Genomic DNA, 24973 nt, shown 5'->3' with positions numbered 1-24973 from the left:
CTCTCAAATCCACTACTACCATAAAACAATTGTTGAAAAGCATTTTTATTGTCAAATTGATGGACTCCATTTTGAAAGTATGTTTTACCAAAAACTTATTGAGACCCTTAAGATTTATAATGGTTCTATAAGTCTTATCCGGTTTTTGGATTAGGAATAGGGGAGAGTAAAACCCTTTCCCTGCCTGAGAATACGGCACTTCTACCAGAACATTTTTAGAGCAAAGAGTCCTCACTTCCTCTTCTAAGGCAAATTGTTCAGTGGGAGATGAGCGCCAGGGTGTTAACTTGAATTTGTCCCGTGGAGTATGAACAAATTCAAGTTTGAGACCATGGGAAATAGTGTCTTTTATCCAAACGCTGTTTGAGATTCTCAACCATTCTGCCGAGAAATGCAACAGTCTCCCTCCCACCGGGATTTCTAGTCATTGATCCTGTTTTTTGCTTTCTGTCGGGTTACGGCGAAACATGAGACCTGTACCTCGTTTTCGCTTATCATCCCATCTGGATCGATCTGTACCCGGTGAGAAGGGAAATTTTTTCTTATCTCCTGCTTTCTCCAGGAGTTCATCCAGGGTAGGCCCAAATAAATACTCGCCTTTACAAGGGATAGCGCAGAGCTTTGCTTTCGCCTGCATATCCCCTGGCCAGCATTTCAACCATAGGGCTCTCCTTGCAGCATTAGAACGTCCTGCTGCTCTAGCTGCCAACTTAACGGAGTCAATTGAAGCGTCCGATAAAAAAGCCGCCCCCTCCTGGATTACAGGTAATGCAGCGAGTATAGTCTCTAGAGGCCCCCTGTCTTAATTGGGTCTCTAACTGGTCCAGCCAGACCATCATTGACCTTGCCGTGCAGGTTGACGCCACCGCAGGTCTTAAGGAGCCCGCTGCCATTTCCCAGGTCCCCTTTAGGAAGGTATCCACTTTCCTATCTAGGGGGTCTTTAAGCGTTCCCATATCTTCAAACGGGAGAGAGGATCGCTTTGCTACCTTGGCAATTGCCGCATCCAGTTTTGGGGCCTTTTCCCAGTTACCTACTGCTGGGTCATCAAAAGGATACCTACGCTTCTGCACAGGTGGTAAGGAGCCTTTTCTCTCCGGTTTCCTCCACTCCTTGTTAATAAGTTCCTGTATCTTTTCATTCATAGGAAAAACCCTGCGCTTCCTTTGTTCTAACCCACTGAACATCATTTGTTCTTTAGATAGTTGAGGCTTGGGTTCTATTATACCCATTGTGCCTCTGACTGCTTTTATCAATTTGTCTATCCTCTCTAAGGGTAAGCAAAAACGAGCAGCGTCTTCTTCCGAGGAGGAGGATGATGCTGCTGAATCGTCCGATTCTTCGCTCTTGTCCCTATCCACAGACGAATCAGACGTCCACTGAGTTCTCTGCTTAGAGCCTCCTGTTTGTGAAAGGTTCTTAATGGACTGTCTGACCTCCATTCTAACCATTTCCTTCAGACTGGACGCAGTAGAAGAGGATTCTTCCGCTACCTGAGGGGATAAGTAAAGGCCCCTTCACATTTAGCGACGCTGCAGCGATACCGACAACGATCCGGATCGCTGCAGCGTCGCTGTGTGGTCGCTGGAGAGCTGTCACACAGACCGCTCTCCAGCGACCAACGATGCCGGTAACCAGGGTAAACATCGGGTAACTAAGCGCAGGGCCGCGCTTAGTAACCCAATGTTTACCCTGGTTACCATCATAAAAGTAAAAAAAAACAAACAGTACATACTTACCTACAGCCGTCTGTCCTCCAGCGCTGCGCTCTGCTTCTCTGCACTCCTCCTGTACTGGCTGGGAGCCGGAAAGCAGAGCGGTGATGTCACCGCTCTGCTTTCCGGCTCACAGACAGTACAGGAGGAGTGCAGAGCACAGCGCTGGAGGACAGACGGCTGTAGGTAAGTATGTACTGTTTGTTTTTTTTTACTTTTAGCATGGTAACCAGGGTAAACATCGGGTTACTAAGCGCGGCCCTGCGCTTAGTTACCCGATGTTTACCCTGGTTACCAGTGAAGACATCGCTGGATCGGTGTCACACACGCCGATCCAGCGATGTCTCCAGGGAGTCCAGCGACGAAATAAAGTTCTGGACTTTATTCAGCGACCAACGATCTCCCAGCAGGGGCCTGATCGTTGGTCGCTGTCACACAGAACGATTTCATTAACGATATCGTTGCTACGTCACAAATAGCAACGATATCGTTAACAATATCGTTATGTGTGAAGGTACCTTAAGGCAGACTAGTCTATAAGATCTAAATGCCATACCCCCTCCCCTCTTTCCAGGACCTCACCGTCTGCTGGATACAGGAGTCACATAGTTTTTTAGGGTGAGTCAGGCAAGGGAACCCCGCAGATGGCACACTCCCTATGCTTCGCCATACTGATGTTTTTTCTTCCCTGCACAAAACATATGAGGGGAGACTAGTCACTAAGTGAACTTTCTCGAAGATCACTTACCAGTGGCTGCCCACACCCAGAGAGATACCGAAGTACGAGGGGGATCTTTTTTGGCTGACACTCCAGACCCCTGTCTGGAGGAGCTTTTGCGGCCAGATCCATCGCTCCTTCTTTCGTGTTCCTTCTCCTTAGGCTTCTGGGATGCTTCGTCCAGCAGCACAACCTGCTGATCCTGATCAGACTCCATCTTCAGCAATTTGGAGCCAGAAGCCGGGAACACGCCGCTGGAGCTCTCTTATAAAGCCCCTCCTTCGGTCAGCACACCTTGCTCAGCGTCCGTTTTGAATTTACCGCCCCCCCCCCCCCGCAGCTGTGGGGAATCATCCGAGGGCCTGAGGGAGAGCGGCATGAATCTCCAGTGGGCGCCGCCATCTTGGAGCCCCCGCGCATGCGCAGGAGCTCCGCGACCCGGAAGTCGTCGCCGGCTCCGCCTACCGACGTCACCACAGCTCACAGCACTTCCTGTCAGCGCTGCAGCCATCGTGGAACGCCGAGGCCAGCCAGCTGTACTCCGGCCGGCGCCCCCTAGACGCTGCTGCCCCATCAGAGCCCCACAGCACACGAGGGAGGGAGGACCACTATACTTAGCGCACGCTGGCTCCGGAGACAGGACACCCCCTGGCGACCACTCCTCGCTGATTAGCCACAGCCGTGCAGCCCTGCCAGGGCCACCGTGACCACATCAGGTACCCGCACCGGCCGAGGTAGGGGACCCCCTCGCTACCTGAATCAGTCCGGCCGGCCCGGAATTACTGTAGAAAGTCTTCTGTAGGATCCAGTCCCTTCAGGAACAGGAAACTAACTGATGCATGGGAGAGGTACCGCCCTTTTTGTATCTGTAGGTTTCCTGTTACTTAAGGGCGGATCCCCTCTCTCGTAGTGCTGTCATAGGAGTCCGAATAAATAAATAATTTGGGTTGTGAAATCCTGCTGACAGATTCCCTTTAAAGAAAACAAACAGATGATTGGATTAAGTTTTAAAAATGTCTGTGTCCACTTTTCAATGAAAACTGTAGGGTCGCTGAAGTCTCCAAAATCACCCCCAGTACAATTTATTTTCCCCGTATTTTTGATAACCAGCCAGGCAAAATTGATAGCTGTGGGCTACAACCCTCAGCTGTCAACATTAGCAAGGCTGGCTAACAAGAATAAAGGGGTCCCCACTCTTTTTTTTTTTTTTTTAATTTAAATAATTTAATAACAAACAAACAAAAAAAACAGTATGGTGGTCCCCCCTATTTTTGACAACCAGCCAAGGTAAAGCAGACAGCTGCCCCAGAAAAGGCGCATATATTAAGTGTTCCAATTCTGGCGCTTTGCCCGTATCTTCCCTCTTGCCCTGTGGTGACAAGTGGAGTTCATGTTTGTGGGGTTGATGTCACCTTTGTATTTTCCAGTGACATTAAAATCACAGCTTAGACATGGAGAGGCGTCTGTAAGACACCTATCCATTAGTAATTCTATAGTTATATTTAGTGATGAGCGAGTGTACTAGTTGCTTGGGTTTTCCAGAGCACGCTCGGGTGACCTCCGAGTATTTGTTAGTGCTTGGAGATTTAGTTTTCCTCAACTCAGCTGAATGATTTACAGCTACAGCTACTAGCCAGGCTAAGTACATGTGGGGGTTCCTGGTTGCTAGGGAATCCCCACATGTAATCAAGCAGGCTAGTAGCTGTAAATCATTCAGCTGTCGCAATGAAAACGAAATCTCTTAGCAGTCATAAATCCTCGGAGGTCACCCGAGCAACGAGTACTCTCGCTCATCACTAGTTATATTGTAAATAAACACACACCCAGAATAAAGTCTTTTATTTTAAATAAAAAAAACACGTCACTTTTACTTTTTTTTTTTTTTATATAAAAATAACACACAGTTATACACTCCTAACGACCATTGCACTTAAGACATGGTCTCCTGTAAAAAAAAATAAAATGGCCATATCTCTCATCTGTCTGTCGTTCTGTCCCATGCCATAATCCATGTCTGGGATAAGTATTTTTCAACCTGGACGGTGCCAAGAAGCGGCCGTCCAGGATGAAAGCCACTAGAGAGTGAGCAGCATTAATGACTAGCGGTGGCATCATCGAGGTTACCACCGGTCACTGAGGCTGCATTCCCAGCCGGATCCCTGACCTGCGGTGACCTCAGTGAGATCACTGCTAGTGAGTAAAAGTCTCACTGTACAGCTCTGAGCTCGAGTTCAATGCAGTTCACTGTGAGGAGAAATTCCTGAGGTCACTGCAGTTCAAACACGTTGACAATAAACCTACATTTTTACCTTACTACTGGTTTGTCGTGACTCCAGAGGCACTTCATTCTGAAATATTTTATGGAAGCTGCTGCACTTGGATTCCAGGCCTTTTAGGTGTTGTCTCACTTTGTTCTCATGTCTTTTTTTTTTTTTTTTTAAATCATATGTTACCCTGATAAGACCCTATTGCGCTCTTGCATTTTTTAGTTACATAGTTAAGGGCACAAAGGGCATACTACAGACATTCTGTCATTAGTGGTTTTGAAGGTTTTGTTCCTTTGAGTGTTTCGAAAGCTGCAGTCTAAATTCTGTCTTAATATCTATTCTTTGAAATGAAGCTTGTGATGTCACATAATTGCTTTCGGAAGAACAAGTAAGTAACACTATAATGCAGTAGTATGACAAATATGTTTTTTTGTGTTCTAGACGTCTGGATGACAGTATAAGAACTGTAGTACGAGGTCAAACAAATGTTGGTCAGGATGGGAGACAGGTATGCAGTAATTCTAAATTTTCCTATTTTTTCTGTTTTGAAGAATCCTTCTGTATTTGCCAATAGTCTTTGCTTAATGACTCTGGAAGCATTCATAAGACATTTTTACTGTGCAGTTTTCAGGATCTTGCTTTTTCTACAGTGACCCTGTACCTTTCAATAGTGACCCTGTAGGCACTTGGAAACCAGTTATGGAAAGGGAAACTCACCTAATCAGTATGGGGGGGGGGACTTTCTCTTCCGGTCTTTTGATACTTTTTTTTTTTTTTAATTTAATCTTGGGTCTTCCAGGCAGGCTCTTTTTTGAGGAATCATGATGGCTAATGCAGTCCTTTATTAGAGTTACATTCACACCATGAACAGACTGGAACTAAAATTCAGCCCTGGCATTTGAAAACACACAGTCCCATGCCGTTCCTACCTCCTTCCCCAGATTAAGGTCTCTATTAATTATAGCATCCTGCCTACAGGAAATTACCGTATATACTCGAGTATAAGCCGACCCGAGTATAAGCCGAGACTCCTAATTTTGCCACAAAAAACTGTTAAAACTTAATTACTCAAGTATAAGCCTAGGGTGGAAAATGCAGCAGCTACCGGTAAATGTCAAAAATAAAAATAGGAACCAATAAAAGTAAAATTAAATGAGACATCGGTAGGTTTAGTTTTCTTTTTTGAATATCCATATTGAATCAGGAGCTCCATATAATGCTCCATACAGTTCATGATGGGCCCCATATAATGCTCCATACAAAATACGCCCCATATAATGTTCCATACAGTTTATGATGGGCCCCATAAGATGCTCCATATTAAAATATGCTCCATGTAATGCTGCACAAATGTTATGACCCCATAAGATGCTCCATACAGACATTTGCCCCATATAATGCTGCACAAATGCTGATTATGGCCCCATGAGATGCTCCATAGACACATTTGCCCCGTATAATGCTGCACAAATGCTGATTATGGCCCCATAAGATGCTCCATACAGATAACTGCCCCATATAATGCTGCACATGGCCACATAAGATGCTCCATAGAGATATTTGCCCCATATAATGCTGCACATGGCCCCATAAGATGCTCCATAGAGATATTTGCCCCATTTAACGCTGCACATGGCCCCATAAGATGCTCCATAGAGATATTTGCCCCATATAATGCTGATTATCGCCCCATAAGATGCTCCATAGAAATATTTGCCCCATATGCTGTTGCTGCGATTTAAAAAAACAAAAACAAAACATGCTCATCTCTCGTCGCTCAGGCCCCCAGCACTTGCTATATTCACCTGTCCCACGTTCCACCGTCGGCGCCACTGTGTCTTCCGCGTCCTCTGCACAGACTGTTCAGGCAGAGGGCGGCGCGCACACTAATCGTGTCATCGCGCCCTCTGACCTGAGCGTCACTGCAGAGGACGCGGAAGACGGAGCGGCGCCGAAAGTGGAACATGGGACAGGTGAATATGCCCCCGTTATACTCACCTGCTTCTGGTGCGGTCCCTGCAGGTCCCTGGTTCTCCATGCGCTGGCAGCTTCTTCCTGAATTGAGCGGTCACATGGTACCGCTCATTACAGTAATGAATATGCGGCTCCACCCCTATGGGAGTGGAGTCGGGTCCATATTCATTACTGTAATGAGTGGTACCATGTGACCGCTCAATTCAGGAAGAAGCGGTCAGCGCCCGGAGAACCAGGGACCTGCAGGGACCGCGCCAGGAGCAGGTGAGTATTATTACACAGCTGCCGCTCCCCCTTCCCTGCCGACCCTTGGGAATGACTCGAGTATAAGCCGAGAGGGGCAATTTCAGCCTAAAAGAATGGGCTGAAATTCTCGGCTTATACTCAAGTATATACGGTATTATTATTTATTTATATAGCACCATTAATTCCATGGTGCTGTACATGAAAAAGGGGATCAAGACTAGTGATGAGTGAATATACTCGGTACTCGAGATTTCCCGAGCACACTTGGGGGTCCTCCGAGTATTTGTAAGCACTCGGAGATTTAGTTTTCATCGCCGCAGCTGAATGATTTACATCTGTTAGCCAGCATAAGTACTTGTGTGGGTTGCCTGGTTGCTAGGGAATCCCCACATATAATCAAGCTGGCTAACAGATGTAAATCATTCATCTGCGGCGATGAAAACTAAATCTCCGAGTACTTACAAATACTCGGAGGACACCCGAGCATGCTCGAGAAATCTCGAGTACCAAGTATATTCGCTATCACTAATCAAGACTACTATCTATATTTACAATAATAACTTTACATAAGATTTAATAACATTACAGTATAACGGATAAATATCATCAGATATACAGTGGTGAAAATACCGCCATACTGATCAATAACTAAAACCTCTGTACTAGACCATACAATGACCATATATTATTGTCCGTTTTACACCAGTGCTCTGCATACCATATATGTGTACTGTAGAGGTTCTCAGAAGTTACGTTTTTGCTGATTACTGTCATTTATTTTCCTTTTTCTTTTTTATTTGGTCCAGGCCGCCATTACCTTTTCTTCCATCCTTAACTCATTCCTGCAAAATGTAACAGAGCCCCCTCCTCACATTCCCCCACCTCTACACAAGCCACATAGTGCTATAACCAGTGTCCTAGTCAGTAATACCGTATATACTCGAGCATAAGCTGAGTTTTTCAGCACATTTTTTATGCTGAAAAAGCCCCCCTTGGCTTATACTCAAGTCAGGGTCCCACAAGACAGAGAGGGAGCATCTGTGGCGGGTCACTGGAGGCAGGAGCCGGCTGCTGCAGCTAACACCTGTGCCCGCTGCTAAAGAGAAATGAATATTCACTGTGCTCGCAATGAATATTCATTTCTCTTTAACCCCTTTCCGATGTCGGTCTCCAGTTAAATGCCAGTGTCAAACTCTGACAGCGGCATTTAAATCACGCTTCCGGCAATCGCCCCGGAAATAAGCACACCGGTGACCCCCGTCACGTGATCGCGGTTCACCGGTGTGTTGGCTGGAGACCTCTATGGTTGTCAGTGGTGGCCTGCTGTGAGCACCACCCAGGGGTCGGTGCTCATAGCAAGTGAGTAAATCTGCTATATAGAGACGATCTGATCATTGCCTCTATGTAGCAGAGCGGATCGGGCTGTGGCAGCTTCTAGTCTCCTATGGAGACTACTGAATCATGCCTAAAGTTAAAAAAAAAAAAAAAAAAAATGTTTTTAAAAATATAAAAAATCGTTCAGAATCACCCTATCTATCAATAAAATAAAAGGATTAACCTGATCGCTAAACGGCGTAGTGAGAAAGGTCAAAACGCCAGAATTACATTTTTTGGGTCGCCACGACATTGCATTAATGGGCGATCAAAAGATTGTACCTGCACCAAAATGGTATCGTTAAAAACATCAGGTCAGCACGCAAAAAATAAGCCCTCACCCAACCCGAGATGACAAAAAATGGAGACGCTATGGGTATCGGAAAATGGCGCAATTTTTAAAAAAATTATTTTTACAAAGTTTGTAAAAAAGATAAAAAAGATAGATAAAAAAGAACCTAGACATGTTTGGTGTCTATGAACTCGTAATAACCTGGTGAATCATAATGGCAGGCCAGTTTTAGCATTTTGTCAACCTAGCAAAAAAGCCAAACAAAAAACAAGTGTGGGATTGCACTTTTTTTGCAATTTCACCGCACTTGGAATTTTTTTCCTGTTTTGTAGTACACCACATGGTAAAACCAATGGTGTTGTTCAAAAGTACAACTCGTCCTGCAAAAAAACAAGCCCTCACATGGCCATATTGATGGAAAAATAAAAAGGTTATGGCTCTGGGAAGAAGGGGAGCAAAAATCAAAAAAGCAACACCAATAAAAGCTCCAAGGTTTAAAGGGTTATTAGCGGGCACAGTAGTCGCAGCCGCCGGCTTCCTACAGCGGCCGTGCGATCACGTGTTCCCACTACTTAAGGGAATGAGTATTCACTGCTCTCAACTCACATAGGCATGGAGAGCAGTGAATATTCATTACCTTTAGTAGCGGGCACACGTGAGTAAGTTTTCCCAGTGTGGTAAAATGGCTGCCTTGGCTAATATTCGGTTCGGCTTATACTCGGTAATTCCCCTCTATGCCCTGTACAGTAATATTACTCTCCTTTTGTGCCTCACACAATAGCAGTGGCTCCTCTGTGTACCTACACAGTAATAATAATCCCTCTAGAGTTCCTCATAGTAACAATGCCCCTCCTTCCAGTTATACAGCACCCTATAGTAATAATGTCCCTGTGTGCCTCCTTATAATAATTGTCCTTGACCACTTATAGTACAAACACCCCTGTACATTCTTATAATAATAATACCTCCTGTGCTATCCCTATAATATTATAGGTGCACATAGAAATTACAGGAACCCTTTGCAAAAGTCTTGTCACAGAACATAGGCTCCGTCACAGCAGGGCAGACTTTCCAAGTTTAGGAGAAGCAAATGTATTTCAACCCTTACACAGTTATTTTGCCCCAACTGAATCCCCTTACTATTCTTGCACCAAAAAGTGCCCCAAAACAGAATAATGGTCCCACATTCCTCCACATACACCACAAAACAAAATGGTCACCCCTTCCCCCCCCCCAACACAGTGTGGTGGTTTCCCCACACACTATAATGGTTAACCCACAGGCCACACAGTTTAATGGCCACTGCACACAGTATCATTGTCACCATACACATAATGGTGGTCCCCTCCACAGCCTACCATATAGTATGATGATCCCCCACACAGTAAAATGGTCCCAGCACGACCCTTCACATAGTACGATGGCTCTCCAAAGATCCAATACAGTATGATGGTATCCCAATACCCCTATATAGTATTATGGTCCCCCCACACCACTATATAATATGATTCCCCCATAGGCCCCTATATAGTATATGATAGTCTGCTCACAACCCCAATACAGTATGATCGTCCCCCACAACCCCAATGCAGTGTGATGGAACCCCCACACAGTATTGTATGCCCCCACATCCTACCATACAGCATATTGGTCCCCACAGCCCCAATACAGTTTGATGGTCCCTCCACAGCCTTCCATATGATATGATGGTCTCTCCACAGTGCCTCATATAGTATGATGGTCCCCCATACAGAATGTTGGTGCCCCATAACCCCGAAACAATGATGATAATCACAACCCCCCATATATTATTATATCCCCCACCGACCTCTATATAGTATTATGACCCCCAACAGCCCCAATTCAGTATGAGGGTCCCCGATAAACCCGTATACTATGATGGCCCCTACAGGACCCTATATAGTATGATGGACCCCACACGGGCCCCATTATAGTTTAATGATCCCCACAGCTTTCCATATAGTATAATTGTCCCACCCATAGGACCCTATGTAGTATGATGGTCCCTCTATAGGACCTTATATAGCATAATGGTCCCCTACAGCTTTCCATATAGTATAATGCTCCCCCAACAGACCCCTGTATAGTATGATCGTCCCCCACAACTATCCATATACTATAATGGTCCCAGCACAGGCCCCTATATGGTTTAATGATCCCCATAGCTTTTCATATAATGACTTTCTTACCCATTGGACCTTATATGGTATGATGGTCCCCCCAAAAGCTTTTCATATACTGTGATAGTCCACCTATAGGACCATATATATTATAATGGTCCCCCACAGCATTCCATATAGTATGATGGTCCGCCTCACAGGCCCGTATATAGTATGATGATGTACCACACATTATTATCGGCACCATATCCCACAAAATAAATAAAAACAAATACTCCTCTAATCCAGCCTTTGCCTGCACCGCAGCCACCGTCTCCTCTTCAATCCTGTTTTGTAGTACATGTCAGTGTCACAATGTAGTGACATCATCGCGCTGCAGGATTACCCGTGTTGGGCCGGCCTCCAGCAGGCAGGAAGCAACTGAGGCCTTCCGAAGGAACTGTTAGGCTGCTGTCACACTAGCAGTATTTGGTCAGTATTTTACATCAGTATTTGTAGCCAAAACCAGGAGTGGGTGATAAATACAGAAGTGGTGCATATATTTCTATTATATTTTTCCTCTAATTGTTCCACTCCTGGTTTTGGCTTACAAATACTGAGGTAAAATACTGACAAAATACTGCTAGAGTGACGGCAGCCTTAGAGTAATGAGCCAGCGGCTCCATTCTCCGCCACAGCTGCTAAAAGTAACTAAGTCACAATTCATGCAGCCCACACCTGGATCAGCCCATCTGGCATTTGCCAGAATTGCCAGATGGCCAGTCTGACCTTGTCCCTGGGGGCCACTTGCTGCAGACCTCTTTAGCCTGTTTCCTACTTTTATACAAGAACATTGTGTCTATTCAGCGGCTCTGTGTCCCAGTCTTCAGTCTTCTCTCGTAGTTTGTTGTTTAGGATATATACTATTTTAGGGCCCTGCACCATCATAGAACTAGGCACCCATAACACTTATAATGTAACTTGGTAAAGGGGTTGACATTGTTACCACAATGGGTGGAGATATTCTGTATGTGGTATGCCTTCTGTAAATGAACACCCACATAATTCCTGGTTCTACTTGTGTAAAAAAAAACAAAGGCAAGAGGAAAAAACTCACATGACAATTTTATTTTCTTTCTTTTTTTTTTTTAATTGGAATAGCAATAAGCAACATTGTAATAAAAATATTACCGGCCTTTTAAGAAATTAAACCATGATCATGATGACTCTCAGGTCAGACCCCATGGAAACAACAGAATTAGCTGTGGGCACTGAGGACCGACTGAGAGCCACTGGACCCAAAGAACCAGAGGAAGGCAAAGAAACCCCCCGGAGAGTTCTGCCTCAGGGGGGAAAAAAATTCCTTCCTGACCCCAGTTGTGGCGATCGGATATTTCCCTGGATCACTTCTGTCCTGCTGCATATTGCTGTATATCTGCATTTAATTATAAGCTCAGAAGTGTCGACCCTAGGAAGGAAAAGACAAAGAGCTTACAGACAATATACACCCTGCTCCTAGCAGCGTACAGTGTAATATACACTATACAGGCTTCTCCTGAGAGCATACAGACTAATCTTCACCCTGTTCCTAGGAGCTTACAGTCTAATATACACTATACAGTCTGCTCCTGAGATCATACAGACTAATCTACACCCTGCTCCTAGCAGCTTACAGTCTAATATACACTATACAGGCTTCTCCTGAGAGCATACAGACTAATCTACACCCTGCTCCTAGTAGCTTACAGCCTAATATACACTATACAGTCTGCTCCTGAGATCATACAGACTAATCTACACCCTGCTCCTAGCAGCTTACAGTCTAATATACACTATACAGTCTGCTCCTGAGATCATACAGACTAATCTACACCCTGCTCCTAGCAGCTTACAGTCTAATATACACTATACAGTCTGCTCCTGAGATCATACAGACTAATCTACACCCTGCTCCTAGCAGCTTACAGTCTAATATACACTATACAGGCTTCTCCTGAGAGCATACAGACTAATCTACACCCTGCTTCAAGTAGCTTACAGTCTAATATACACTATACAGTCTGCTCCTGAGATCATACAGACTAATCTACACCCTGCTCCTAGCAGCTTACAGTCTAATATACACTATACAGTCTGCTCCTGAGATCATACAGACTAATCTACACCCTGCTCCTAGCAGCTTACAGTCTAATATACACTATACAGTCTGCTCCTGAGATCATACAGACTAATCTACACCCTGCTCCTAGTAGCTTACAGTCTAATATACACTATACAGTCTGCTCCTGAGATCATACAGACTAATCTACACCCTGCTCCTAGCAGCTTACAGTCTAATATACACTATGCAGGCTGCCCCTGAGAGCATACAGACTAATCTACACCCTGCTCCTAGTAGCTTACAGTCTAATATACACTATGCAGGCTGCCCCTGAGAGCATACAGACTAATCTACACCCTGCTCCTAGTAGCTTACAGTCTAATATACACTATACAGTCTGCTCCTGAGATCATACAGACTAATCTACACCCTGCTCCTAGCAGCTTACAGTCTAATATACATAATATACACTATACAGGCTTCTCCTGAGAGCTTACAGACTAATATACACCCTGCTCCTAGGAGTTTGCAGCCACTCATGTCTAGTCAGCACGTGACCACATGTATGCAAATGGCCGGCACCAGAGAATCCTGACAGCGTGCAGTGCCCACTGAGCCTGCAGTCTCATCACAAACTTGGACAACCCCTTTAATGCTGCTCCTAACATAAATAAAAATGAGAATTAGTATCACTATTTTTTTTTTTAACATCCAGGTACCTATTTAGATGAACAACTGCAGAGACATCTTTTTCTTTCATCTTCATTTTGTCCAGACGCCATGATGACTTTTATCATCCACAGCTCATCTCTGCAGACCTCCATCTTCCCTGGTCATGTGCAGCACATCCCCACACGATGCCCTTAAATGCAGCAGTGTCAGTATAACGCTCCTGAATAAAAATATCTGCCCTGTGCTGTGCCTCTGAATAAATAATTGCCCCTCACTATATTCCCTGCACAAAATAGGACCCCCATGTCAGCAGCGTGATCACATGACCTGATCACGCTGCTGGCGGTGCTCTGACACGGCGGTCAGAGCTTCAGTTGTACTCGCTTCTGTAAGACCCGAGTACAATGGTTCACTGGGAGCCGGTGCGCTGCAGCTTCTGTGAACAGCCGACTCCCAGTCCGTGGGGCTGCACCCCCTGTAGATTGTGCCCGGGTGCACGTGCCCCTGACGCTGCTCCCTAGATACGCCTCTGTTCTGCAGACATCTATATAATATAATACAATTGCAGACTCTGATCAGAGTTTGATGAGATTGCCATCAGTTTTTCTCGGACGTGAAAAGAGAAGTAAAAATGTTTCTCAACCCACTCCATTCTGTCAGTCTGTGAAAATCGGAACTCATCCTACAATATAAACAAAATTCCTACCAGCGCTCCTTTAACTTGATATATTTCAAGGCAATATTTTAATATAGTATAGAGGAAAATGGGAAAAATTCCAAGTGTGGTGAAATTACCAAAAAAGTGCAATTCCACAATTTGTTTTTTTTACTATGTTCACTAAGGATGAGCGAATAGCTATAGCGGTTATCGAATAGCTGCGTTGGGAACCTGGATACCTGGAGCGCTCCCGATAATTAGCTCAATAAACAGGCTCTCCCTGCATGTGTTGTGACTGTCACACAGCTGCCCAAACGAAGATGAACAGCGCTCCAGCCGGGTGTCGTAGTATCAAAAAGAACTTTATTAATCCATGTTGAAGCAACGTTTCGACCTGGTCTTTGTCAAGCATGGATACTGGTCGAAACGTTGCTTCAACATGGATTAATAAAGTTCTTTTTGATACTACGACACCCGGCTGGAGCGCTGTTCATCTTCGTTTGGACTATTTGATATATCCAGGTTGGTTCCCTGGACAAGGAACGAGCGCCCGTTTTGTGTGAGTGCTGTCAGCCCCTCTTTTTTTCTACATGTCACACAGCTGCGACACATGCAGCTGCGGCACCGGACAGCTGATTATGGGGATCGCTCCAGGTATCCGGGTTCCCGATGCAGCTGTTCGGTATGCGCTATAGCTATTCGGATAAGGACTTATCTGAAGCGATTCGCTTATCTACTATATAATTGTCAAAGGGTCACTTCCGTCTTTCTGTCTGTCCTTCTGTCTGTCACGGATATTCATTGGTCACGGCCTCTGTCTGTCATGGAAATCCAAGTCGCTGATTGGTCGCGGCAAAACAGCCACGACCAATCAGCGACGGGCACAGTCGGGAAGAAAATGGCCGCTCCTTCCTCCCCGCAGTCAATGCCAGTCGTCCGCATACTCCCCTTCGGTCAGCGCTCACACAGGGTTAATATCAACGTTGACTGCGGTGTAACGCCCTCGGTTAATGCTGCTATTAACCCTGTGTGACCAACTTTTTACTATTCATGCAGCCTATGCAGCATGAATAGTAAAAAGATCTAATGTTAAAAATAATAAAAAAAATAAAAAATCGTTATATACTCACCGTCCGTCGACCCCTCGGACCACAACAGGCCTTTCCCGCTCGCGATGCTCCGGTAACCGGTCCATGCTGCGATCTCGCGAGATGATGACGTAGTAGTCTCGCGAGACCGCTATGTCATCTTCTCGCGAGACCGCAATGCACTCTTGGGACTGGAGCGCGCGAGGTCCATCGATAACTGCTTCGATCGGGAGGCTCCGGAAGGTGAGTATGTAACTATTTTTTATTTTAATTCTTTTTTTTTTTAACAGGGATATGGTGCATGCTACGTGACTGGCCAATACACAACGGAATATACTATATACAGGAGGAGATGACATACAGGTATATCTACTATATACAGGAGGAGATGACACACAGGTATATACTTTATACAGGAGGAGATGACACAGGTATATACTATATACAGGAGGAGATGACATACAGGTACATACTGTATACAGGGGAGATGACATACAGCTATATACTATATACAGGAGGAGATGACACAGGTATATACTATATACAGGATGAGATGACATACCTGTATATATACTATATACAGGAGGAGATGACATACAGGTGTATATATACTATATACAGGAGGAGATGACACACAGGTATATACTATATACAGGAGATGACACAGGTATATACTGTATACAGGGGGAGATGACACACAGGTATATACTATATACATGAGATGACACATAGGTATATACTATATACAGGAGGAGATGACATACAGCAGGTATATACTATATACAGGGGAGATGACATACAGCAGGTATATACTATATACAGGGGAGATGACATACAGCAGGTATATACTATATACAGGGGAGATGACATACAGCAGGTATATACAGGGGAGATGACAGAGCAGGTATATACTATATACAGAGGAGATGATACAGGTATATGCTATATAAAGGAGGAGATGACACACAGGTATATACTATATACAGGAGGAGATGACATACAGGTATAAACTATTTACAGGGGAGATGAACAGGTATATACTATATACAGGAAATGACATATAGGTATATACTATATACAGGGGGAGATGACATACAAGTATATACTATATAAAGGAGGAGATGACATACAGGTATATACTATATACATGAGGAGAGGACATACAGGTATAAACTATTTACAGGGGAGATGAACAGGTATATACTATAAACAGGAGATGACATACAGGTACATACTATATACAGGGGAGATGGCATACAGGTATATACTATATACAGGAGATGACATTCAGGTATATACTATATACAGGAGATGACATTCAGGTATATACTATATACAGGAGGAAATGACATTCAGGTATATACTATATACAGGAGGAGATGACACAGATATATACTATATACAGGAGATGACATACAGGTATATACTATATACAGGGGAGATGACATGCAGGTATATACTACATACAGGAGGAGATGACATGCAGGTATAAACTATTTACAGGGGAGATGAACAGGTATATACTATATACAGGAGATGACATACAGGTATATACTATATACAGGGGAGATGACATGCAGGTATATACTGAGGGGAAAATGACAGGTGTGAGAAATGAGAGATATGAGGGGGAAAATGAGAGAAGTGAGGTGCTATAACTAACCACAATTAGTTACTATGCCCGGGTAACGCCAGGCTCTTCCGCTAGTACATATAAATGTGTGTGTATTAGATCAAGAATATAGGCTTGCACACCTAGCAGAGTTCAGGCTTGTAGACTTTCTACTAAGCCCGTACATAGATTTGAGCCCACTCAGGCTGAAGCTCTGTGCTTCTGTCTGTTGAGCAGCTGTTTTGAGCAATCAATGGATTTCTCAGGACCCAGTCCCCCACTGATTCACTCCACATTTTCATCCGAGGGATGGATCAAAATGTGCTGTGCAAGTCTATGGGTGCATGAAAAAATTAAACCGCACCGGTCCGATTATCACAGACTGACAGAATTGAGAAGGTGTAGAAACCTTTTTTTTTCCCCCTCTGCACGTCTGAGAAAAACTGATGCCACTCTGATCAAACTCTGATCAAAGTCTGATTAGAGTCTGTAACTCTATTACGCCAGTTGCCATTTCCTCAGTTCTGCTCATGGTATCCTGTGGTTCCTGTTCTAGTCTTCCTGCTGCCATCAAGCTCCAACATTCTCGGTTGTTTCTGCTCGGCCATCCAGCTGCACCACCGTCATCTGTCTGTACTTCATTACAGCTGCTCATCTGAACTAGATGAGACATAACACCTATCATTACAAAAAAGAAAATGATATTATAGGTCCTATTTAAGGAATCATCCTGATACACAAGAGAGAACACAGATGTTTGCTGAGATTTTTTTTTTTTGGTTGCAAATGGTGCAGTTCTGAACTTCACCACAAACACCCCACAGCCACACAATGTGTGTTTGGGGCCTTAGTGTTGATGTACAATAACAAATTGTATTGTGGTACCGTGTTAGCCAGAAAAATCGATGTGAATACTTTTCTGCCCAATGATGACAGAAGTATTCTGGGAGTAATAGCATCTATCTGTCATCTTGCCTGAAGAAGGAGCCTCTGTGCTCTGAAAGCTTGCAAACATATTATTTTCTGGTTAGCCAATAAAGGTATCACTCCTAGAATGCTTCTGTCATCATTGGGCAGAAAAGTATTCACATCGGGCCTTAGTGTTAAGTGAATAGCTACCTACCTGGCCTTCATCAAGCTGCACCCTCTGGGGACACAAGGTGGTTCAGGACCAGACCTTTATACATTCTGTACCAATTGTGATGTCATACCCGGGTGATGTCATGATTACTCCCACTGCTGTTATGCATCTAGTTTCCAACATCATGGAAGAGTTGAAATAATGAAACAAAATCGCAGGCTGCAAATAACCACTAGCCTCTTTCTTAATTGAGTCATGACGCACGTTAAAACCTAAACATTTCCACCATTTTATTCTAATCCGTATAACCTTCTGCTCTATGAACTAAAGAAATCCCCAGGATGCCATACTGCAATTCCTGATCACGATAAACTGCCAGCTCCCGGTCACCCCTGACCCAACAGGACCAAGAAAGCTGACCATGCAGAACTGTAGCAGTCTGCAATTAAATTTTTATTATGAAAACGCTATGTTTTGACAAAATTAATGGCAAAGCGAGCCAAGTGGAGTTGTCTCACCTGGCCCACCCCTTTCTATATGCTTTTATTAGAGCACATGGGTGTCATAGAGGGGAAAAACCAGCCGATTGCCGAGGGTCTTCAAGACCAGTGGCACATGATCAGTTGATCGCCAGCAAGTCCTCATTTAGGGAAGGAGTTGTCCACATTGGTACCCCTGTTAGGCCAGTCATAGAATCATTATAAAGCCGGGATCACACATGCGAGAAACACGTCCGTGTCTCGCATGTGAAATCCAAGCTCTGGCGCCGGCACTCCAGAGCGGAGTGTGCGGCTGCATAGCAACATATGGGGCCGCACGCTCCGCTCTGGAGTGCCGGCGCCAGAGCTTGGATTTCACATGCGAGACACGGACGTGTTTCTCGCATGTGTGATCCCGGCCTAACAATCACAGGACACATGCTACTGTTCTTTTTGCTGAGATTTTCTTGTGAAGGATGTAGTTCTGCATCCCACTACTAACCCCCCATCCATACAATTTGTGAGTGAGGTCGTAAGCGAAGAGTTTCCTACCTGGACTTGTTTCCTTCAAGCTGTCAGGCTCTAATGAAACAAGATGGCTCAGGTGTTGCACTTTGTGCATTCTATACCAGTTGTGATGTCATATGATGTCTATGATGGCCATGTGCTTTGTGATGTCATCAAACTTCCTGTTTAACCCCTTTCTACCCAATGACATACTTTTATTTAATTGAGTGAATGCGGGTGTAAGGATTGAGTTCTGGAATTTATGCTGCTCCACACAAGGCAAATACTGGCTGTATTATGTAGCCAACATCTGCCTCCAACAGCAGTGACCAGAGTGAGGTCCGGTTGTTGCTGCTAACCTGTTAAATATCACTGTTAGTCATTTATCGCAGCATTGAAATCATGCAATTCTGTCCAGGTGACTGTGCCTCAGAGTCTCAGTGGGCCCCTTTAACACATACTACAATTTATGATGCACAGATAAAGCAGTGAAATATAGGGAGAGTACAATTTCAAATATTTCACTTAAAAAGGTGTAGATTCTGACCTGCGTAATCTGCACAGAAAATTCCACAGTCAAATCTGCAACGTGTGCATATAGCCTTACAATACACGAGTGATATCAATAGCTCAGGAACCAGACCGTATAATCCTCCATACAGTATTATGGGCACCACAAAGTGCTCAATATAGAATAATGGGCCCCATATACTTTTCCATATGTAATTGTCCCCATATGATGCTCTAAACATTAAAAAAAAATAAAAAATAAAAATGACATACTCTCCTCTCCTCACTGGCCTCAACTCTGCTCCAGACTCCTCAGCGTCAACATCTTCCGGCTTTCTGCACTGTGATTGTTCAGGCAGAGGGCACACAGTAGTGACGACATCGCGCTCTCTGACCTGAAACGTCACCGTGAGAGGACGCAGAAGAGGCCACAGCGGTGGAACGGGGAGACGTCAGTATTGCAAGTCAGGGACTATGAACAAGGGGGCCACTCACAGGCCAATTTTAGGGTATATTCATGTGGAGATCTTTTTTGGTATTTTTGGAGTGAGTAGAACAAGACCAGATTTAGGCCAGGCAGCGCTCGCTCCAGCCATTGTCATCTCCTTACAGACGTTTGTGTTAATTGCATAGTTTGGGGGGATAATTGCTGAAACCAGTTAACCCCCTATTGATGACGTTTTTAAGCATTTTTATTTCTAATGATTTATTGTTTAAAATGATGAATCTTGCCACATTTGTGCCACTACCTTTGTCTACACTTTAGGCAAACAAGTGCTGTTAATGAATTTACATCATAAATGCCTATCTATGGCTAAGTTCACATTTGCGTTGCGTCAGGCGCAACCGCGGTGACGCATGCGTCATGCGCCCCTATATTTAACATGGGGGACGCATGGACATGCGTTGTGCTGCGTTTTGCGACACATGCGTTTTTTTGCCGCAAGCGTAGGGCGCAGAGGATGCAGCAAGTTGCATTTTTTTTTGCGTCCAAAATTCAGCAAAAAGGACGCATGCCTCGCAAAACGCTGCGTTTTAGCGTGTTTTGTTGCGTTTTTGTTTGCGTTGCGTCTCTGACGCAACATCGCACAACGCAAATGTGAACGTAGCCTATGTAATACCAAAATCCAATCTATTTTCTGTTAGGCTCTGTGCACACGTTCAGGATTTCTCGCAGAAAATTCCTGAGAAAAACCTGATATTTTCTGTAAGAAATCTGCATGCGTTTTTGCCACGTTTTTGATGCGTTTTTTTCCGGACATTTCCCAATGCATTTTGTAGTGGGAAATCTGCAAAAAACACTGCAAAATTAAGGCTGTGTGCACACGTTGCTGTTTTTTCCGCGTTTTCCCCCCGATAAAAACGCTATGAAACTGCAAAAAAAAGCATACAATACGCATCCCATCATTTAGAATGAATTCCGCATGTTTTGTGCACATGATTCGGTTTTTTTCTGCAAAAAAACCGCATCGCGGTAAAAAACGCAGCATTAGTTTTGTCAATTTTAATGGATGCTCAGTAGATTCTTGTCACTGTGCAATCCTTAGAGTGACAGTGCGCTCCCTCGCCGGTACTGATCAGAATTAATGAGCCGCCAAAAGAGAGCACTGTCAGTGCACATTGTTAGAATACCTGGTGTGCAGAGACCAGTGCTGCCCTCACAAGTGATGTCTATTTAAAGGGAACCTGTCAGCAGGATTTTTCTCAGTAACCTACAGACAGTGTCAGGTTGGAGCCATTATACTGATTAAAACATTACCTTGGCTGACGAAATCCTTGTGGTTGTTGTTTAATTTTTATTTGCAGTTTTCAGTTAATGAGCTTCTTGTGCTTCGGGGCGGCCTGTAGGCGGGGCTTTATGTGGTGCTCTGCTTACAGATGTATCTGCAGCTGTATGCCCTAAAAAATAATTTTTTATTAATGTATACAATTTCAAATCATTTCTTAAAAATCAAGGAATATAAATACATGGGAACAGTGTGTGCAAATGGATGCAACATCTTAAAAGTAAAATGCTGCAAATTGAGGAAAGTGCCAAAATGAAAATGAATATATATTAATTATTTTCACACAAACTAATATATATGAAGCCCAATGGGAAACAATATGTATAAATATATACGCGGAGTTACATTTAAACTTCCTATCAATAGATGAGGCTACAAAGTTACAAAAATGGTGAAGGCATGGGGAAATAAAGGCGTTCCTATATGCTGAGCAAGGTTTTATGTTCTGTCATGAGTTCCTTCAAAAAGTGCAAAAGTGCTCTAATTCATGAAGGCAGAATAATCAAAAAGTAAAAGTGCATAGTGCATGCCAAAGCATATTACCTGTAGTGTGGCAGGATACCCCGACGCGCGTTTCGCCTGGATAAAGCTATACGCCTTTATTTCCCCATGCCTACACCATTTTTGTAACTTTGTAGCCCCATCTATTGATAGGAAGTTTAAATGTAACTCCGCGTATATATTTATACATATTGTTTCTCATTGGCCTTCATATACGGTATATTATTTTGTGTGAAAATAATTGATATATATTCATTTTCCTTTTGGCACTTTCCTCAATTTGTAGCATTTTACCTTTAAGATGTGGCATCCATTTGCACACACTGTTCCCATGTATTTATCTTCCTTGATTTTTAAGAAATTATTTTAAACTGTATACATTAGTAAAAATTTATTTTTTACGGCATGCAGCTTCATTTTGTCTGTATTGGATGCTTTGTCTTCAGGAAGCTGCCACTTCACTAGGGAACGATACATTTTGATGTGCTTATATATGTATCTGTATGGGCTTTTAACAGGTCACTGATCATTCACTGACCTGCCCCCATTTTACATAATGAATAATGTATAATATTCAGTATTATAATCTATAATAATAAGTTAGCCTATACATACTATGTCTATACTATTGTGGGGTAAAAAAAACCCTTTATCTTCATCAAAATGGCGGCAGCGCTTGTGCAGTAGTGTCCATCATGTTCCAAACTCGATAGATGCTACTGCGCAGGTGCCACCGCCGCCATTTTCATTAAGAGAATTTTTTTAACTCACAGTATTATTGGCATAAATGCATGTATCATGCTATTACAAAGATGCCGACGCCGCCGTTTTGATGAAGCTAAAAATTTTTTTCTAATCCCACAATAGTTTTTTATGCAGGATGTAAATTAGGGGGCAGTGAAGGATCAGCGACTTGTCATAAGCCATAAAGATGAACCTCACACTGTTATCTATAAGCCCCAATCCTCCTCCTAGAGGTCACAAGTGTTTACTTTTATCTATGTTTTTTTTGCTGTACGAAATAGTGCAGGAGACTGTGTAAGAAAAAGTACAGTACTTCCGGTATTTTTTTTCAATGTGAGTTTATGGACAACAAATGCTGCTGCATATAAACCCAGTAGCATCTGTCAGCGGTATCCTTTGCGAAGCACCTACAGACATATATCACCGATTTGACAAGCACCGTTTGAATGTAATCCTGTTTATTTTGTTCATTGTGTATCTCTTAATGTCAAACTGTCACCAGTTTTTTGCTACCTAATCTGTCAGCAGCATAATCTAGGTGCGGAGACCTTGATTCCAATGGTATGTCACCACTGGTCTGCTTATGGTAAGTTTTACAAAATTATTGTTTTATCAGCTGTAAATTATCACTAGAAGACTGGTAATCCCGCTGCCAAGTAATCTAACCACAAACCCACCAATTATTGACAGCGTTCTGCCTATGCACAGCGTACATAGAAAGATGCCAGTCATTGTTGTGGATGAGGTTATACGGAGCTTTGCGTTCAGAGAAGTGGTAGATGTGCAGTGGAGAACACAGATTTTAAGTAAAGTTATACATGGCTGGAATCAGGGTCTCTGCCCCTACATCATGTTGCTCCATGTGGGGTAGTAGAAACCTTGTGATAAACTCCCTTTAAGATGTGTTACCTGTATGGATCTCCCCTCCTTTAGGTCTAAGGGTTAAATGTATTGCCATTGTGTGCCATAGGCACCCAAGCTTGTCCCCCTAATGCTAGGTGATTTTTTTTCCTTTCTTCCTGGAGAGTTGGGGAATAGACCGAGGTCCCTCACTTTTCAGAGAGCGCTAGTATCAGGCCTCATGCCTGTGCTCTAGTAGACATTCTAGTCACCTATACTTCCACTGCGGGCCGGATCGGCCCCGGGCTGCGGTCTGACATCTACGCATTACAGCAGCGAACCGCCCGGTGACACCCCACTACTACTATGTGCTGAGGTATCTTGGGAGGGTAATGATGGCAAGGTCTTCCAGCCATCCATGTAAGTTTATTTTGGCCATTCCTGTTCTTGCACTGTGTACTAAAAATGAACCCCAAAATGAAATCTGAAGGCTGCTAACCTCCTTTCATGTGTGGAAATGGCTCCGGCTGGGTGTGAAGTTCCTGTGAAGGGAGCAGCAGATTTCCTTGAAAGCTTTGGCACTTCAGTTATTTCACGTATACAGGAGGCAGTGGTTGTTTTATTGTGGGTTGCATTATATAGTTAAAGTAAACCTATTAATATATAGCTGTTACAGTATGTTTCCGTCATTTCTAATAGGGGATGTCTTGCAGTAGCGTAGCCCCTTGGTATGGCAGTCTCCTGCTGGACTCCTACTTCACCTTCACAGCCTGTTTCACCTCTGTAGGGAAACATGGCGTCCTGCATAGTCGTCTTCTGGGCCTGTCTGAGGCATAGTATGCAGCAAAAGATACACGCTATCGTTTATATTGCTATTTTATTACTTAAATATATTTCTTACACATTTTACACGTATTTTAAGGACCTAAATACATCTCTGCAAATATAAAGGGAATATTTTAGTGTAAAAAGTCTCAAAAGAATAAAGTTTGAAAATAATATATCGTTTGAACCAATTTCTCCAAAATGTTGGCAGTATACAATATCTCTAATTCTTTTTATATCGCTGTCTGAGCATTGGGCCTCACAATTTACTGTTCTGTACACATCACTCCTCAGCAGTCATGCATTATCACTGGCAGGATTATGATGGGTAACACATTGTTTGCACAGATGGAATAGAGAACATAGGATAATGGTATTGACGGTAATGGTCTCCGTTCACTCCCTCTGCTCTCCTGTATAATTATCTCTGCACAGATTTCTTTCAAAAGGTATTTCCATCTCCTATGTCCATGTGGCTGCAGGGTAAAAAATCTCTGAATAATTATCATATTTATGTGGGGTTTTTTATGTATTTTTCTAGGGTATAAGAACTTATAAGAGGGTAGTTGCTAACTACTTGACTATCATACCCGGCTCGGATCCCCTCTAGTTCAGAACAGCGATGGACCTCTCCTCCTGGCAATTCTGATGCATCCAGTGATGTCACGTCGGCAGAGCAGTTGTTTCTCTTCCGCTGTGCTCTGTTGACTGCTGCCTTCCCTCTGCAATAACTGCAGTGAGCCAGCTGGTAATCAGCATGAGAACAGACAGCAACCCGGAAGTGGAAGCTACTCTGACGTGAAGAAGCAGAATCAGTTCTTAGCTCAGTACAAAAAAAAAAAAAAAAACTAGCCCCAGATAA

General features: G+C 43.7%; 1 protein-coding gene across 1 annotated transcript in view; it reads left to right on the top strand.

Annotated features, from left to right (window-relative positions):
* Positions 1-24973, top strand: part of VPS53 (VPS53 subunit of GARP complex) — a 408370-nt gene that overhangs the window by 96797 nt on the left and 286600 nt on the right. The window contains exon 4 of the mRNA XM_069757361.1: positions 5142-5208. Within this exon, the coding sequence (XP_069613462.1) occupies positions 5142-5208 (67 nt within the window). The remainder of the gene's footprint in view (positions 1-5141; positions 5209-24973) is intronic.

The sequence above is a fragment of the Ranitomeya imitator genome, chromosome 3 (genome assembly GCF_032444005.1).
Source record: "Ranitomeya imitator isolate aRanImi1 chromosome 3, aRanImi1.pri, whole genome shotgun sequence".
Taxonomy (NCBI): Eukaryota; Metazoa; Chordata; class Amphibia; order Anura; family Dendrobatidae; genus Ranitomeya; species Ranitomeya imitator.
This window is presented reverse-complemented; position numbering and strand designations above follow the sequence as displayed.